This window comes from Miscanthus floridulus, chromosome 16 (assembly GCF_019320115.1).
Source record: "Miscanthus floridulus cultivar M001 chromosome 16, ASM1932011v1, whole genome shotgun sequence".
NCBI lineage: Eukaryota > Viridiplantae > Streptophyta > Magnoliopsida > Poales > Poaceae > Miscanthus > Miscanthus floridulus.
This window is the reverse complement of record NC_089595.1, coordinates 22658677-22677437: the sequence shown is the minus strand read 5'-3', so window position 1 is coordinate 22677437 and position 18761 is coordinate 22658677. Positions and strand designations below refer to the sequence as shown.

The window sequence follows — 18761 nt, the reverse complement described above, 5'->3', positions numbered from 1 at the left end:
GTATAAATGTGATGTTTTATGTTGTACTTTATAATGTTTATGTATTATACATGTGATCTTCACATAACATATATGTGTTCATATAGGTATACATGTGATGTATTATGCTATATTTTGTGATGTCCGCGAGTACAAATGTGATGTTCTACGATGTATTTCTAATGTTCAGTAGTATACATTGATGTTCTAGGATATATTTCGTGTTGTCCCTTAGCATTTTTCTTCTTCTTTTTATTTGACTCTAATTAATTACTTCATTAATTTTATTTATTTATTTTTTATATTTCATAATATAGGTAATATTCACATAGTATACATATGATGTTCTAAGCTATATTTTATGATGTTCGTGTAGTGTTAATGTGGTGTTCTATGATGTATATTTGTAATGTTCGGTGGTATACATTGATGTTCTAGGATATATTTTGTGGGGAGAATTCTATATTTGGCACTGAAACATCACTCTTCTGTATTTAGCACTAGAAATTTTGAACTTCCTCATCTAGCATCAACTTAAAAAGTCCTTCCGTATATGGCACTTCCGTCCATTTTGGCCATCCATCCGTTTGTTGACCTCATCGACCATGTCAGTTTTTGTTGATAAGGACCAAAATGATGTCACTCTCCCACCCCCACCCCCCGCATCCACCACCGCGCCACGCCACCAGCGCACACCCCGCGCCGTGGCCGCCGCTACTCTCATGTGGCACCGCCGTCGCGCCAGCCACATCGTCGCGAGCGCCATCCTGCTTCCGGGAGGCGGCAGCACCGGTGGCGGGGGCGGGCCGGGCGACCGGAGGCTCCCCTTCACGCCGCCCCCGATGGCGCCGTCGGGCCAGCTCTACCAGTCGTTCCACCCACCGCCGTCCCCTCTGCCGCCCAGCCTCCGCAACCTCGACCTCACCCAGTGCCTCCAGATCCACCGCGACAGGATCGACTACAGGCTCAAGCCCAAGGGCGTGCGGGAGCTGGCTCGCGCCATGAAGAGCTTCCCGTGCTGGCGCGGGGAGGAGGGCTGGGAGGCCTTCGGGAGGGACTCCCCCGCCGACTGCCTCGCCTACGCGCGGTTTCGCCAGTCGCGGGAGGCCATCGACGTGGAGGACTGCATCGCGAAGCTAGAGCGCACGCTGCAGGTGGTGGAGACCGAGTCCGGCAGGGCGCGCGTGGAGCTCAAGCTGGAGCGCGCCAGGAAGATGGCGCCCGGGGAGGTGGAAGGGGAGGAGGAGGACCCTGCCGCCTCATGGCCCGGCGTCACGGTGGTGCGGCTATAGTACGCCATGATGTAGGTGGTGGAGACCGAGTCCGGCAGGGCGCGCGTGGAGCTCGAGCTGGAGCACGCCAGGAAGAAGGCGGCCGGGGAGGTGGAGGGGGAGGAGGAGGACCCTGCCGCCTCGTGGCCCGACGTCACGGTGGTGCGGCTCCAGTACGGCGAGGTCGCCGAGGCGACCACTGTCTTCATGCTGCCGGTGCTCAGGGAGACGGACGGCGTCGCGGCCATGGAGTCGGCGCCCAGGCGGACCAAGAAGGGCGTGGACCTTGGCATTCTGGAGGTAGACAAGGCACGGGCGCGATGGGCTGTGGTGCCCAGGTGGGGCCCCGTGGCCGAGGCAACAGACGACGCCTTCATCATCGAGCTGCCCGACGACCTGAGGCTGCTGTGGCGAACGGACGATGAGGAGCCAGTGCTGGTCATTGCCAATATGTTGCTGGTAGTATATATGTCATTTTAGGTAGCACTTGACACCGTTACTGCATCAAATGGACGGAAGTGCCATATACGGAAGGAATTTTCAAGTTGATGCTAGATAAGAAAGTTCAAAAATTCCAGTGCCAAATACGGAAGATTGATTTGTTTCGGTGCCAAATACAAAATTCTCTCTATTTTGTGATGTTCGGTAGCATTTTTTCTTCTTTTATTTGACTCTATTTAATTACTTCACTATTTTTTTTACATTTCATGATATATGTGATGTTCATGTGTATACATATGATGTTATATGCTATATTTTATGATGTTTGTGTAGTGTTAATGTGATGTTTTTATGATGTATTTATGATATTTGGTAGTATAAATGTGAATATTTTTTCTAAATATACCCAAGTGGGATCTTGATACGAAGGATTGGTTGTAAGAAATGCGTTGGCGCAATCGAAATTTAATTTTAAAACCTCAATTGCGAAATATAACTTTTTTAATTTTCAAACGCTATGCACATGGATAATATCAGCAAAATTGTTTCACATGCATGCTATCCTCTGGAGGCCCAAGAAGAAAGATGAAATTCAGCCCAATTTGCTGAAGGGTGCACGGGTGGAAAAAATATTATTCCCCTAGTCGGTGCAGTCCTCCACGCCACCTAGTTAGTGGCTAGGTGTCTCCGAGGAAGGGAGAGCAGCGGGGAGACGGGGCCTAAATTGTGCCCAGAATGTTAACGAGCGGATGGAAAGGCCCAACAGCCTGCCTCGTTGTTCCGTAGACGGGCCAATATATTTTATGCAGTCCACAGTTGGAGGAAACGTCCGGCGTCAGGTAAGCAGCACTACCGTATTAGAATGGTACCATTTTCCTATGGTTGATTTAAAAAGAGAAGAAAAAAATACAATGCTGAGGATTAATCCTTCCTTGTTGTCCCCGGCTTGCCGACGGTGACACCCCTCCTCTTGATCATGTGCTTGTGAATGTAACGTAGAATTCGTAGTATTGTGCTCTGACTGTGATGATGTGCTAGATTATGTGCTCGATGATGTTGCCGATATAAATCTTTCTAGGATCGGACTTCTTTGTTTGTGAACAACATTGGATGATGTGGATATTGTCATGAACATTGGCCTCAATGCTGGGCTGAACTTTGGTGCTTCGGAGGCCCTTTGTTGGGAGAGGAATGAGGTGGGATAAATTAAATATCCAGGCAGCATAGAACGAGGCATCCAACATAACTGACGGGTTTTCTCAAAAAAAAACATAACTGACGGGTATGTTTGGTTGGCCTTTGTGAAGTGCTACTTCTTTCAAAAAGTTAAAAGTCAATCAAAGAAGTGAAATCTAAATATGCTCTTTTAGAAACAGTTGTTTTCTGTAGTACAGTTTTAGAAGCATCTTAGACCGTGTTTTTGGCTTTTGGCTTTTTAAATCGGGTGGAAATAAATAGCTCTTTAATAGTTATTTCAAGGGAGATAAAGAGAGAAGATAAGTTTTATACTTATGTTAACCAAACAGCTTACATTTTTTCATAGCATATAATTCATAGCAGCTTTTCTACGGCTCACCGTTCACAATATCTTTTTCACAGCTTATAGCAGCTTTTGCCTATGGTTGATTTAAAAAGAAAAGAAAAAAGTATAATGATAAGGATTCATCCTTGCTTGTTGTCCCCGGCTCGCCGGCCGTGACACCCCTACTCTTGATCCTGTGCTTGTGAATGTAACGTAGTACTTTGCTTTGACTGTGATGATGTGCTTAGATTTTGTGCTCCATGATGTTGCTGATTACTATAAATCTTTCTATGATCGGACTTCTCTGTTTGTCAACGACATTTGGATGATGTGGACATGGGCCTCGATCAATGCCGGGCTGAAGTTTGGGTCTTGCTTCTGAGGCCCTCTGTGGGACACGAATATGGTGGGATATATTAAAGAGTTAAATGTATTTGTGGTCCATCAACTTGCACTCTAGCTTCACTTAGGTCCATCAACTCTGAAAGTGGGTTTTTGGGTCCATAATCTTTGTTACTGGTGCATTCCTAGCCCATACCTTTTTATTTCAGTTTTTTAACCGGCGTGGCTGTCCATCGTGGCGTCCAGGTTGGATCAACAAGCGCCACGTCCAAGTCTCGGTGCCACCTCCGACCCGCGCGCTCCATCCGCCGCAGCTGGACCCCGCGACCAAGCCCCGTTTCTCCTCCTTTTTTGCCAGGTGTACAAGGCGCTCGTGGAAAAGACGAAGTCCACGCCTGGTGCCAAGGTGGAGAACAAGTTCCGCAATCTGCCACCGCCGTTCCGCTGTAGCCGAGCCACCCCACGCCTCACCGTCAGCACAACCAGCTGCAACGTAACGAGGCACACCCGAAGCACCCATCCTCGGCCACACTTTTCGCCGGCGCCGGCGCCATGCCACCGCCATGGGCGTGGGCGCCCGGGCAACCGCGCTCTGCCTATGGCCGCGGCCTCGACCGCGCGTCACCGCCACCGCGTGGACCTCACGGGCCCCGCAGCTGTCGCCTCCGTGCTGCCGGCAGCCATCTTCGTGAACGCGCGCGAGTAGGCGAGCGAGGACACACGAGCAGGCACCGCCGCCGCCGCTGCGGGCGAGCATGCGAGCCGCCGCGACCACGCAAGTGAGTAGGAGCAGCTAGCGTGTGGACGCGCGTGCGAACAAGGGTCGCGAGCACCGTCACACAGAGAGAACAATCGCCATGCCACTGCACGCCGCGAGCGTCGGCGGCGTGCTCGCGTAAGTCGCCCTCACGCTCGCCGGTGCAAGGTGCTGGTGCCACGGCGCCGAGAACCCACTGTTCCGCAAGGCCGCCGCGTACGAACCTGGAGCAGAGGCACTGAGCAGGCGCGTGTGGGTGAGCACTGAGCAGCCGTGTGAGCGGGCGCGTGCGTGTGCAGGGTCGCGCGAGGATGAGAAGCGGGGCTTGGTCGTGGGGTCCAGCCGTGGTGCATGGAGCGCGCGGGTCGGAGGCGGCACCGAGGCTTGGACGTGGCGCTTGTTGATCCAACCCCACCTGGACGCCACGATGGACAGTCACGTCGGTTAAAAAACTGAAACAAAGACGTATGGGTCAGGAATGCACCACTAACAAAGATTATGGACCCAAAAACCAACTTTCCGAACAGATGGGACCTAAGTGAAACTAGAGTGTAAGTTGATGGACCACTGATGCATTTAACTCTATACTAAATGTCCAAGCAGCATCAGAACAAGGCATCAAACAAAACTCATGGGTCTGTTTTGTTGGACTTTTGTAAAGTGCTTCTGCTTTAAAAAAGTTAAAATAAAGTCAACCAAAGAAGTAAAATCTAAATTTGCTTTTTTAGAAGCAGCTGCTTTCCATAATACATGTTTGGAAGCACCTTAGACCCTATTTTTGATTTTGGGCTTTCGACTTTTCAAATTAGGTGGAAATAAAGATCTCTTTCATAGTTGTTTAAGGGAGATAAAGAGACGATGTAAGTTTTATACTTTTTTTAACTAAATAGCTTATAATTTTTCACAACAGCACATAGTTCGTAGCAGCTTTTCCACATCTCACGGTTCACAATATCTTTTTCACAGATTATAGCTCAACCAATCATCTTCCTCCTTCTCTTACCCGTGCTTAGATTCCTCTGCTTCTCTTACTTAACTCCCTCTAAATCCTCTTAGATTGTACCATGATTTGAGTGAATTAATATATATTGGTGTTATATTGTTGAGTGATTCTTGTCTAGATATCATGGTACACGACAGACGATGTTGACATGTTTTTCTTTCTTTCTTTTTTGTTTTGTTTTCTGACGAAATAAGCAGTACTCCCCGATTATGAAAAACTGGTAGCGGAAGTTCTGCCTTTTACTACCGCGTCCACATCCCGTATTGACTTGAGCAGAGGAGGCCAGTTCTCCCAAATGACTCAGAAACATAAACCGAGCAATAAGGCCCTGTTTGGTTCCAAATAAGTCACCTACTTATAAGTTAAAAAGTGAAAAAAAGTGACTTATTTTGTCAAACACCATCAACTTATAAGTCACCTCTGCTTATAAGTTTTAAGTTGGTTCACCCCTACTTAAAACTTATAAGTCACTCTTTTTCACATGGGGCCCACACCTTTAATGAACTTATAAGTCATCTACAACCAAACAGGCATGACTTATAAGTCACTGATTTTCAGTCACCTAACTTAATAAGTCATCTGACTTATGGAAACCAAACAGGGCCTAAAGTTAATGCAGAGCTGCAACCAGCTCAGATCTCTAAAAATTAACCCATGCATGTATCTATCGGGCGACGAATACATGCATGCATCTCTGACATCAAAGATAAAGAATAAGAGGAAGCAGAACATCATGGCCTCAAAAGCAACGACATACTAATGTTGTGTTGTGGTACAGTCACTAAATCTCTCCAAGATAGCGCGCGCACACACACCATATGATCCTATCATCCATGTGTCTGTGCCAGCAACGGGGATTCATCAGACTCAACCAAACATGCTATGCGACGCCACACAAAACCAACTGCAAAGGGTTTCAGAGCTAATAACAAGTTGCATGCTGCCTCGGCAGTCTGCAGGTATATGTAGCCGCAGTTGTCTCGCCAAGAGCTTGCTTTGCAATGAAGAATATGGCTACGTAGGAGTATATATACTGGTGGATTGGATCGATCCCGTCTCGCCGGCTCGCCGCCATGGACGGGCACGGCCGGCCGGATCGGATGGATGGATGAAGGTTTTGTAGCGGTCACGAGGCGGCGGCGCTGCAGATCCTGGCCTTGTCGAGCATGGACCACATGACCTGCACGTCCTCGTACGTGCACGCCATCACCTCGCCGTAGAGCTGCGACCCCTCCATCTCGCCGCTGTGCTCCATGGCTGTAGCACCATACACGAGCATCCGTTTCATCGACGGTAAGAGAAGGAGACCGATCGATCGAGCACCATGAAAACCCAAGCAAGCCAGCACATTTAATTACCTGATAAAGAAGGAGATTGTTGGTGGTGGCGGTGGTGATGCCGGTGGCGCGTTGTCTTCTTGCCGTCGCGCTGAGGGTTGAGCATCTTCCTGAAGGGCGACGTGATGGTGCGCACCCAAGAACCCATGATGCAATCCGCTGCTACAACTGATCGATGCTAGATGATGTTTCTGTATCGTACAAATAAGAGCACTAGCTTGCTATGGGATCAATGGACGTCGTCTTCTGTGTGCCGGATCGGAGTCACTGTGTGTATGTATGGGATCAAAGAATTACACTGTGCTGTGGTAAACAACAGCTACTCTGCCGGGTCCTGCGAGCCCACATATATACCCTAACCCATCCATGGCGAGAGGAGAGAGAAAGCACGCAGAGGAGGAGAAGCTAGAGTGAGGAGAGAGGAAGCTAGGCGGGAGGCAAGATCCGGAAGACAAGAGTGGTGGGGGTGCACGTTGATGTCGAGCGAAGAAACACAAGTTTATTAGGCCTACATTGAAAAGCCAAGTAGTAGTTCCCCGCGAAGAAACGTAAGTGGCGCGTCGCGGCCATACTCCCCGCGAGCGGCGAGCCGCCGGATCGTCGGAACTCCGGCGATCCGACGGCGCTCCGTGAGTTGGGCTAGACAAGGAGCGTGACGCCACATGCTTCCTGATGATAATGAGAAGGGGAAAGGAATCGTCTCTGCCTTGTTTATTGTTTCATTTCCGTTAAGTAATCATTCCCGTCACATTACAGTATCGCTTTGAGATACGTATGTGTATAGGAGTAGTTAAATGTGAATGCTGACGATTTGATATATGTTGCTGCAAAATTACGGATATTTGATATTTACGTGAAAACTAAGATTGTGAATATTAAGTCACATTATCTAAAGGGTACGGTGGTGATCTTGCCAAGTAGTAGTTCTGTCTAACTTTGCTGTCAAATTCCTTTTCTAAAAAAAAAAACTTTGCTGTCAAATTTGTGTTACGTTTTGGACATCGCATTAACACGTAGTAGCAAGAGGACATTTCACGCCGCATTGGTAAGTAGATTGACATTGTGTTACAGATGGTCTATGAAGTGCCACGTAATAATGAGTCGATTTATTAAACGACTCGTGTATTCAATTGCTATCTCGTGGGTTGTCCAGTAGTTACTCAGAATTGCTTAATTTGTGCATAGAACAAACGAATGGTATGGATCACACGACAACAACTCATATAACAGTGCAAAAGTCACCTCATATATATAATCCTATATTTTAGCTTATGAGGTGGTTGTTTCACAAAATAACCACTTCGTTGTTCTCCTATTACCTCCCTCCTCTCCTCTGCTCTATATCATTAAAAAAAAACCTATATGCTTCTGCATCATACGGTCTATAGGCCCCATTCGTTTGAAGGAATTCTGGAAGAATTTGGATCAATCTGAAGGAATTTATGAAAGGAAAATATTGTTCCGGATGAAAAAAGAAGCGGATCAAGCCGAGTTTAAGAGCACGTAAACGGGGCATATATGTGACTGCTGACGCGTTGCCATAAGAGGGCTAAGGCCGTTGTTCTTCAGATCAGGGAGTAAAAGGCAGGAGGACAACAGACCTTTTTGTGTGGAAACGCAAGTGCGAACAGAATCATGCAACGGTGGGGACACGGCGCGCATGGCGGCACGTGCTGCGTGATGCTTTGAACGAACGTTAAATAATTAAAAAAAAAAGGCAGTATATATAGTAATCATGAGGTTGCCGCAGGCGCACATGCAAGGCACCGAGGAGGAGGAGCCGGCCGACCGAATTTTTTACATTTTAGTTTTTTTTTAAAAAAAATTCACAAATAAATCCTTGGCGGAAAGAATTCAGAAAATAGATCCTTAGCTCGGCGTCATTGATGCTGGTGCCGAGATAACACGCCTCGGTGCCAGCGTCTCTGGCGCCGAGCTCCTGGGCACGGTAGATGATATGGCAGTGAGCTCGGCGCCAGTCACTCTGGCGCCGAGCTCACTGCCATTTAACCCCGGCCAATCACGACTAGGATTCCAGCTATGCAGCCTAAAAACTAGATGATAAGATAAATGAACACAGACAGCACATAGCACAGATCAGAGGTTGATCACAAGATATGTAACTAGGTACATGTAGCGCATGGTTATACCTAGTATTTGCGGAGAACAAGAGGTGTACGACAGTAATGCATCAGATAATCACGAAGTTCATCAAAGTGATTACATTCTGGTACTATTGAGTTCAGATATACATGAATTCCCCACCCCTGACAGCATTTGCCGCACCCCTTCTATCTTCTTCCTCCTCCCTTTCACGCTCCTTCCTGCTCTCATAGGTATGGTCATCCATCCTCAGCTCATGCCGGCATATAGGGCAGGAGTTGTTCTCGTCCTAAATTAAACAAAAAATCACGGTTGGTTAGATATGCTTGCAACAATGATGCTCCTCCACTCCAAATCTACCTCCTTATTTGAAGGGTTCACAAGAAGTTTACGAGCCATGGCTTCAGACAAGGAGGATGGAAGAGATGCTTGCAAGGAAGCTCCTGCATCTTGTCATCCACAACCAAGTTTTCGCGGCAGACAGCACACTCCGTCTCACTACCCAATCTAGCGATGACTTCCTTGGTAACCGTAATGACAGGTAGATTGGCAACAACTTCCTTTGAAGCCGGGGGTGCTCTTGGCGGATGCTCAATGATTCCCTGGCATCAAAATGTAACTTGAGATCAGTATTTTGACATCCTATTACAGTTTCAGCTACCTGAAGCAGACTTACATGGCAGAGTTAGAAAGTTGTACTTGACTACAAATTGTATAGCTAGATCCTTCCCACTACATGCAAGGTCTCAATAACAATGATAATAATAAATTTAAAGAGAATTATTTCCCCATCCATTAGAACATGATGAGATTACCTCTGCCTTTGAGCAAATCAGTACTATCACTTGAGTGCAGTGCAAATTTAGTGTACAATGTAGTTTGTCATGAGATTGGACAGACTAAAGATCAGAAGCATATAAGTGTGCACCCTTCTTTAGTTGGTTAAAAGACCTAGCAATGTGCACTGACAAGAGACCTAGCAATGTACTAAAGAAGTGGATTCTCATGAAATGATTATTAAGTATTCATGCACACCTGCAGTGATTCTTCCAAAGCAGTTTCTAGATCCCTATCGCCTGATATGGTTTCTAGGAGGTTCATTATAGCAGGTGTAATCTCCTCGGCTCTAGGCACTGTTACATTGTTGCTCCCATCTTGATCTCTAGAGGATTCAGTTAGTATGCTCAATTCCCGCGTTAAATTCTGGGCAACAAGCCATGCTGGAGGTGGAGGTTCCTGTCCCACAGTAAGGTGCCCTTCAAAAAGAAATCTGGTGTCTGCGAAAAGCAACATCTTATTAACAAATAGATATCGATAGGTAATTCTTTTGAGGAGATATAGCTATGTTAAGTGCATATAACAAAAATAGACCCACATTTGTTTTGTTTTTACATATGCTCAACTTGATAAACCCAACAAATGTAAACCCAACATATGTCATCTAATTAAATGGTCGTAAATGGTCGGCATTTGATGTGGTTCTTACAACATTACCACGAGATCACTCATTTCGTACAGGGTTCCACATGTATTATCTTATCATCTAGTTTCTAGGCTGCAAAGCTGGAATCCTAGTCGTAGTTTCTAGGCTGCATAAATGGCAGTGAGCTCGGCACCGGTCACTCTGGCGCCGAGCTCGGCGCCGCTCGGCGCCAGAGTGACTGGCGCCGAGCTCACTTCCATGTCATCTACCGTGCCCAGGAGCTTAGCGTCAGAGACGCTGGCGCCAAGACATGTTAGCTCGGCGCCAGCACCAATGGCGTCGAGCTAAGGGTTCATTTTTGGAATTCTTTTCGTCAGGGTTCTATTTATGAGAAACTTTCAAAAAATGACTAAAATATAAAAAAATTCGGGCCGGCCGAGGGCCGGAGCCGGAGGTGATGGGCACATCCGGGGCCCAGGCCTGTGAGCCCGCGCGCCGCCCAGGCCTGCTGCGAGATGCATGCAAGCATGTTTCCCGCGTACAGCCGACCAATCAACCTCTGTCTAGTCTGTCTCTCTCTCTCTCTCTCTTCTCTCGTCGGTTTGCAAAACATGGCATAAACAACGGCCTCGGCCGCCACCGGCCACCGTGACGACCGGCCAACGTTAACGGTTAATCCGTGTCCGGTAGCATCATCTATGTAATCAAATGTTTTGTTTATCTTCTGACAGAGTATCTAATGATGCACGCCACCAAATGAAAACATTTAATGGCTCCATTAGCGAGCGAGAAGAAACTGTGGCAGTAGTATTTGTGGTGGCGGTGGACTGACGACGTCGGTAGTGGAGCGCACTCATGACTCATGTAGTACTAATAATGAATAATGGAGGAGAACATAGGGGAATGTGACTGCGACCACACAAAAACACGATGCCAGACCTAAAATCTTTCCCTCTCTGCTCGTATCCATGCATGTGATGGCCGGTTATTGTCGGGCTTCCCAACAATGACATGCATCGATAGGATTCAAGGTATATGCATGTTCACATGTCACATGATGGTCACATGAGCTTCAGCTCAATCAACGACACTTATATAAAGAAAAAATTGTGATGAATATATATGGTCAGGTAGGCCAAACCTAATCATATCATCAGTAAAGCAAAAAACTAATGCTCGTAAACTATACTGCACATCTCACTAACTAGAACTAGTCACCTTTAGTCTAAACTAACCTCCCCACATCTCAAGATTATTTCAATTTCTTGTCAAAGATATGTGTAGTCATATTGGTTTATTATAAAAAATAGTCTCCCAATTATTTATGCTGTCGATGCAGATATATCAAACACTTCGGTTAGAATATACAAATTTATCTAGACTAACAATTTATTTAAAAGAATATGTTAGCATCATTCATATATGAGTCGTTACGTTAAGGAAATATTTGGCATGATTGTTTAAACATAACACATACATTCATTGCTTATGCATACATATGTGTAGTGAATCTATATGATGGAATGAACTATATTATGTTTACATTAATCATTCTTAACGTATTGATATTATTGGAACATGGTAATTTAGAATGTGTGTGTGCACATAATCCATGGTTATTTAACCCTTTTTCTAATATCAAATGCTAGTAATATAGATGTAGACTTCAGAGGTATTTAGTTTTTTAGTATTTAGATGCAAATTAAAGGGTTACCTAGATTATTTATCATAATGGTAGCTAGATAATTAGATACAAACTTAGGGTAACTTTCGATTGTCTATCAGACATTGTATAGGTGGTAATTCCTATCCCAATTTATAAGTTCCTTTATGTTGTTTTTTATAACTGCTAAGGTAGGTAATTATTTAGTAAAGAGAATAGATCCAATGGTTGTTATTGTCAAATATGATTAGTGGCTATCAAACTAAAGGCCCGACCTTTTCTTATGTTTGTGAGAATTTCTATGGGTATCCTTTTTTCTCACAAATCTCGTGAGTATTAACATAGTTCTTAGGACCTCTACTTAGAATTCCTAGGCATTAATTTTTTATATCATGGTATATATTTAATTGAAACCTAAGCTTAAATTGTATAAGCTCTTGTTGCATTCCTTCTCATCATGAATATATATTTTAGTTTCCAACTTTTGATTTTATTAGTTGTTGTAATTTTTTATACACATGTTATTTATTTAAAACACTAATGCTTGTATCTTTTATTCAAAATTTTAGTCTTTATTCTATAAAAATGTCCTATGTTCCTAGCATAAACAATTGTTAGTCTACACCATATCGTGGCACTTAAGATGTTGAATTTGCTATATTGAAGATTTATATGTGTTGTAATATTGTTATACAAAAACAAAAATGTGAATAAAATTAAATTACTAGTACTGATATGATTCGATCAAAATATAATAACTTGTTTAAAATAACAACTTACAAAAAAAATATTGTCATGGAGTACTGATATAATTAAAGCAAATTGCAATTATCATTGATATGTGGCGTGTTAAGGGAACATTTTTTCACACATTAAAATAAATATTGATCCTAATGTATGCATGTTGGTCGACATGGTGTCACATAGCATCATGCTTAGTTTTATTTTAGTGATAGAAGTGTGTCATTTAGGAACATATATAACATACTTTATCGTAATTGCTTAGGTTAGTACTTATATGCTAATTTTGAGGAATATTTAATTTTATATTTTATCATAAATAATTGAGATGTAAATTAAAGGTCATACTATATATTATATTTCATACTAATGTATGTTGTTCCTTTTAGATGCAAATCTAGGGGTTATATTGCATTATGTTTCATAATGGTCGTGGCGGGTAATTTTGAGTGTTATTTTAAATAAGCTTTGGGCAATTTCAATACAAATCTGAGGGACTATTTTGATTATCTTTCACAATGATAGGGTGGGTAATTTAGGTGCAAATTTCAGGATTATTTTATATATTTTTTATAATAGGAAAGGTGAGTGATTTTTTATAAAACATGATAGATCTAATGACTACTATTAGAGATGATGATTAGAGTCTACCCAATTAAAGACATATGTTTCTAATTATTATAAGAATTTTTAGAATCTATCTTTTTTCTCATGCATCTCATAAAAAAATAACATGAAAACTCCTTTTGAGGGGCTCTAATTAGTAAGGTTAGTCTCAATAGGAGTTTCATTTGAATTTCATCTGCATTGTCAGATGGACATTTTTGATGTCATGGCAACATTTTTAAGAATAAAGAAGTAACTCTCTTGGCATGATTTACCAACCTCAATGAGTCACGAATTTAAATATATATGAAACCATAGAACGAAACTTTACATTAAAAATGGGTGTTTCATTTATTTATGTTTTATTTCATCCTATATGATAAGATAGGATTCTTTTAATCGATATAGGCACACAAGTAAAAACATAACTGACTGAGTCCACGTGCATCGGGCAGATTGAATAATCATACTTGTATAAACATGGACCACCGGCACTCAACTTTTTCCGGCAGTGTAGCTTCGTGCCGTCACGTGACTCGCTCCAACTTCAATTCCAGAGACGACTCAAGTTCATCAAGCAGCTGATATACTTGTACCGTTCTAAATTATATTTTACTTTTGCTTTGTCTATGTTGATTTTTTTTAACTTTCACACGTAACTTATACAAAAATACACCAGCACTTAGGACAGTAAATTAGTTTCTTTAGATTCTCTACAGAATATATACATATTTTGGTGAACCATATTTGAACTTTGAGGTGTTTAGTTTATTTTTCCTAATAATTTGATCAACACTACATATTTGACTTAGAATAAAACTAGAATGTACTAAAAATTTGAAGCGGATAGATTAGCCTGTCATTGTCACCGGCCATGCATGTGGTAGCTACACAGGGAGTCGGCGGTCGCGTAGCTACTAGCTACACTTCATCTCTAGTCGGCACACCAAACCACGCAAGCCATGCATGGGGGCCGGCAACGTGCAAACCAACCAACCCAACGACGATCCCACTTGCACTTGCACTTGCACGGCCCGTACGGTGGCTTGGGCCTACGGTATCATCAGTGCAGCAGGCCACGGGCCCGCTGGCTCCGGCCGAGCGCCGACGAGCATGCCGCGGTGGACCCGGTACGGTCTATGATGAACTCGATCGGACGCCCGGCGGTCCACGTCGTAGCCGTAGGTGGTCGTATCGCCGTCGCGCCGTCGCTAGGGTGCACCGGCACTGTTGTGGACTGCATATGGTCCTGTTCCTCATCCACTGCAGGAGCAAAGTAGTGGTTACAGTAGCCGTGGTATATCACGTTATCTGCAACAATAGGAAAATAAACCCTGAGTACGAGCTAGACTTACCCATCATAAACCAAAAATAAGAGACACTAAGGATCATGCAAGCCTTATAAGTGGAGCTAGTTGATATCATTTGCCTACAAGTCAATATTTATCTAGTATCTTTTAACTTTTGAATAACAAGTTTACTATTCCTGTTCCATTCTAAATTAGCATCTATCCTATGCCAAATATGTTGTGTACCATTAAATCATCACAATAGTAACCATATCAAGTTGAGCATTTTCATAATCCACATAACCAACACTTTCATCAATTACTACGATGAAGGAGGCTCATGTCAAGTTCTCACTATCCGGGAGAGACGGCGATTCGAATCGATTCCTACCTAGCTAGGGAATTTTTCCTAACACACACTCATACTCCCCCCATCGGGGTCACATCAGGTCATCTTTGGTATAACTCAGGTCCAAATCACGGGTAAGACCAGCGCCGCACCCTCAAAGATACTACCAATCTGTCAGGAAGCTCGGGACTCGAACCCGCCCTTGGACTCACGCCATTGGCTCTCCGTACATCCTTACTGCCTCTAGGGTGCGCACTTTAACTGCTCGTATCCCCGACCTGAGTTGAGCTACTCAGCTTCACAGTCGGAACGGCTTATCTAGCCAACTATGTGAGAGGCATGCTTTCAACATGACAAGAGGGCCTCCAACGACCGGTCCTTAAACGACACAGACAGAATCACTATAAGTCACCACACCTAACATATAAGATTCCATCCGGTCTCCAATTTTTCAACATCACCAGGTTATGTTCCACGATAGCACAATATAGCCAACCGTGATCAAGTCACCACCTATAGCTCGCAGGTGACAGAAAATCACCTGACATCTACCGGTCTAAGCATGGCTAAACATAAAGGTCGATCCTGGACCTACATAGGATTCAAGATAGATATTTCTAGACAAGGAAAGTATATGCAACAAATGGTTCCAATCAACTCCGAGTACTTGATGTATTAACATAAAAAGGATGCAAGTTGGTATTAGAACACATAGGATGTTAGAATGCTCCGGGGCTTGCCTTTCACAGATGTGGCCTGCTGGTGGTCAGGGCACTCCAAGAGATGATCAACTTTAGGCTCGCCTTCGCCTGGAGCTTCTTGGTGCTGAGTTTCCTGGTTCTCCTCTTGTGGATCGACTTCGAGTTCCACCAACGTGATTTCTTCTGCTGCACATATTGCATGCATATGCATAAAGTAAGTATCATGGATGTATAAGAAGGATTGTGAATGATATAACATGACAACGTGCATGATTCTATGTTGATGATTATATCAAGTTACTTAGATGATAACCAAGTTGAATTCTTATTAACTGAGTAGGTGCATATCTCTTCTCTAGAAATTTCAAGAATCCACACTAAGTCTATTTCTGGACCACAACACAGCAGCTACAAGTTTAGATCATACTAGAGTTTTACTCAACCAACTGCTGTGATCTTGGACTTTCTAGAAAGCTTATAAAATTGCCTACAACTTTCATTTAGTCATCACAAGATGATTTAATACGTATCTAGGTTAAACAATTCAATCATCCAGATCTGTCAAGAAGACAAGCAAATCTGACAGCAGACTTCTAACAGCTATAACTCTCAAACCATTTAGTTTATTATCATGAAAATTTGACACAAGTAATATAAGTAAGTTATCTACAACTTTGTTAATAACAAGCTTCACAGGAAATATAATTATCCTCATAAATTTATCAATACAACAGAAACTACTTCTGCAGCCATCTAGCGGAATTATAAAGCAATAATTAAGTAGCTGCTTATAACCAATCAACTTCAAACATAACTACCATTATCAGAAGATCATATGCATCACAAGGACCACAGAAAACATTATGTTTATGCCAAACTAATGTATTTAGATACCTTTATTAATTTCTTTATATAATAAGATGATTTATGAGATAAATATTTTCTAGTATTCCATAAATTCTGAGAAAAATAAAGTAGTATCTATATGACCCCAAAAGCCTACTGTGCAAATTTCATGCCAATTGGATAAGTATAGCCCTCTATACAAAAATGACAAGTTGCTTAGGTTTATTTTAGCAAAAATAGTTTAGCCTATTGAAAAGTGCTAAGCAATAGATTTTATATTTTTCTAAGCTTCACCATAACACAAGATCATTGTACAAAAAATTGCATGAGCCCAAGTTATGCATTTTTGCCTTATTTATTTTCACTAGAAACTAGCATTTATTTATGATTAAATAAGAAGACCATATCCAAAGTATGACCACTGCAAGTTTAGTATTTTTCCTAGCTAGAGAATTTCAATACAAACTCAACAAAATTAGAATCACAATTTTTGCACATACCAAGCTCAAGTTATGCATTTTTCAAGATAGAAACCATTTAAAAAGCATTTATCTAGCTCCATTTTATTCTCCTAGAAAATACCATAAATAGTGTATTTCATATTTTTATCAAATACTACACTTCATGAGGAATCCAACAAAATTGGGTTCACCAAAATTAGACACTCCTAGCTTGAGATATGAATTTTTGAAACATACATTCAAATCAGGAAAATAAATCAGAAAATCAAAACATACACAGGGTGACAGTTGGGGCCCTCGGTCAATGGGACCCACCCGTCAGCGAGACTAGGGCACGGGACGGCACTGACCGGCGAGAACTCGCCGACAACGAGGTCTCCGACGGTAGCATCTTCACGTTGCATTCCCCGTGATCCCCTGCACCTAGTGGTACCCCTCGTTGTACTGGCGGTGCACTAGAGCACCCTCGTCGGCGGCGATGGCGGATAGCGGAGGCAGCGCGATAGTATGCCGGCGTTCTCCGGCCATGGTGTGCTCAGGTGAGGCGTGTTGTGGCTTCACGGTAACCTAACAAAGCTAGCTAGGGTGGGTTAGGGTTCAGATGAGGCGGCGGTGAACTCCGACCACGTGAAGGTCTCGACGGCGGCAATGGCATGGCGGTGCGCTGCCGCGTTCCAGTGAACACACGGTGGTAGAGGCTAATCGGTCACCGGCGTGAGTTACTAGGGTTAAAGGGGAGGACGAGACTAGAGAGAGAGAGTGGAGGTATTTCTGTGAAAGCTATCCACGGCGAGCCGAGAGCGCGGTGGCGCTCCGATGATGGTGCGGTAGCGGCGAGGCGAAATGGGGCCTTACCAAGGCGCGACGTCAGGTAGTAGTGGTTTGAGGACGTAGAGGTGGAGGTGGCAGAGCTGTTGGTGTGAGGAATCGAGCGATGGACCTACGACGGTGGTGAGCGGGTACGGCGGAGCAACGATGATGGCACGATGGTGCGGTGCTTCGCTTTGCTCTGGCATGGGCGAGAGAGAGCGAGGCGCGAGAGCGAAATGGGGCGAGCAGTAGAGGCGCATGCTTTTTCTCCCCATGCTAGCCTGACCGACCGGGCCGACGCCGACGTACGGCTGCCACATGGTGCACCTGGCCTGCCCTCGTTCGGCCACTGACACTAGCGTTGAAACAGCATCAGACCCGGATGAACGCGACTGACAGAGCGACTTCACGCAATCGTTACTCCTAAATTGTTCGTCCTTTGCAAAAACCTTATTAACGAAAGTTGTAGAGCTACATGTAATCTACAAATTTGCCTTAGGAAGTATCCCCTAATTCGCAATGATTAGCTAGTTACAATGCTCCTAAGTGAGAAACATTGAAACTGTAAACAGCATTATGACTTAGAAAATTTTCAAAGTACTAAAATAGTATTTTCTTTCTACTTATGCACTGTTTTAGAGCAAGTTAGGAGCTTAATTAGACCATGACCCAAAAATAAAAGTTGTTACCCTAGTTGAGTTCTACAACTTTGCTTAAGGGTGCATAGCCATGCAAACTCTCTAGTTTATAGTTCAGCTTAGGTCAAACATGCAACTTGAAAATGGTAGATTACACTATAACCATGACTTAATGGCCAATTTGGTCCAAGTCATGAATACCAAAGTTATTCCATGTGACATTTTAAGCATGTTTAAGGTACTCCTAGGGTCCCACAAGCATTTTACATATTGGTCACATGTAAACCCTAGCATATGTAAAGCATTTAGTGACAAACACATGTGATATAAGCAATCATAGAGATAAAATTTGAGATGCTCATGCTCATGAATGATCAATGATGCCTGTTCTCATGCAATGCCAATGCCAAATGCATGCTTAACACCTAGGGTGTTACACCCACACCATAATCCTGAACGTCGTCGAGGTCCTGCCCCAT

General features: G+C 43.7%; 3 protein-coding genes across 3 annotated transcripts; 1 reads left to right on the top strand and 2 right to left on the bottom strand.

Annotated features, from left to right (window-relative positions):
- The first annotated feature begins 584 nt into the window (after window positions 1-584).
- On the top strand, window positions 585-4261 carry LOC136510416 (rubisco accumulation factor 1, chloroplastic-like). The gene is made up of 3 exons (XM_066504869.1): window positions 585-1133; window positions 1287-1709; window positions 3914-4261. Exons 1-3 carry the CDS (start codon window positions 585-587, stop codon window positions 4259-4261), a joined length of 1320 nt encoding a protein of 439 aa, XP_066360966.1.
- Window positions 4262-5964: 1703 nt separating this feature from the next.
- On the bottom strand, window positions 5965-7102 carry LOC136509865 (uncharacterized). Its single transcript, XM_066504446.1, has 2 exons — window positions 6674-7102; window positions 5965-6572 (listed from the first exon to the last, which is right to left on the bottom strand). Exons 1-2 carry the CDS (start codon window positions 6798-6800, stop codon window positions 6442-6444), a joined length of 258 nt encoding a protein of 85 aa, XP_066360543.1. The 5' UTR covers window positions 6801-7102; the 3' UTR covers window positions 5965-6441.
- Window positions 7103-8894: 1792 nt separating this feature from the next.
- LOC136510415 (E3 ubiquitin-protein ligase AIP2-like) lies at window positions 8895-18761 on the bottom strand. The gene is made up of 4 exons (XM_066504868.1): window positions 18728-18761; window positions 9791-10032; window positions 9148-9357; window positions 8895-9044 (listed from the first exon to the last, which is right to left on the bottom strand). Exons 1-4 carry the CDS (start codon window positions 18759-18761, stop codon window positions 8895-8897), a joined length of 636 nt encoding a protein of 211 aa, XP_066360965.1.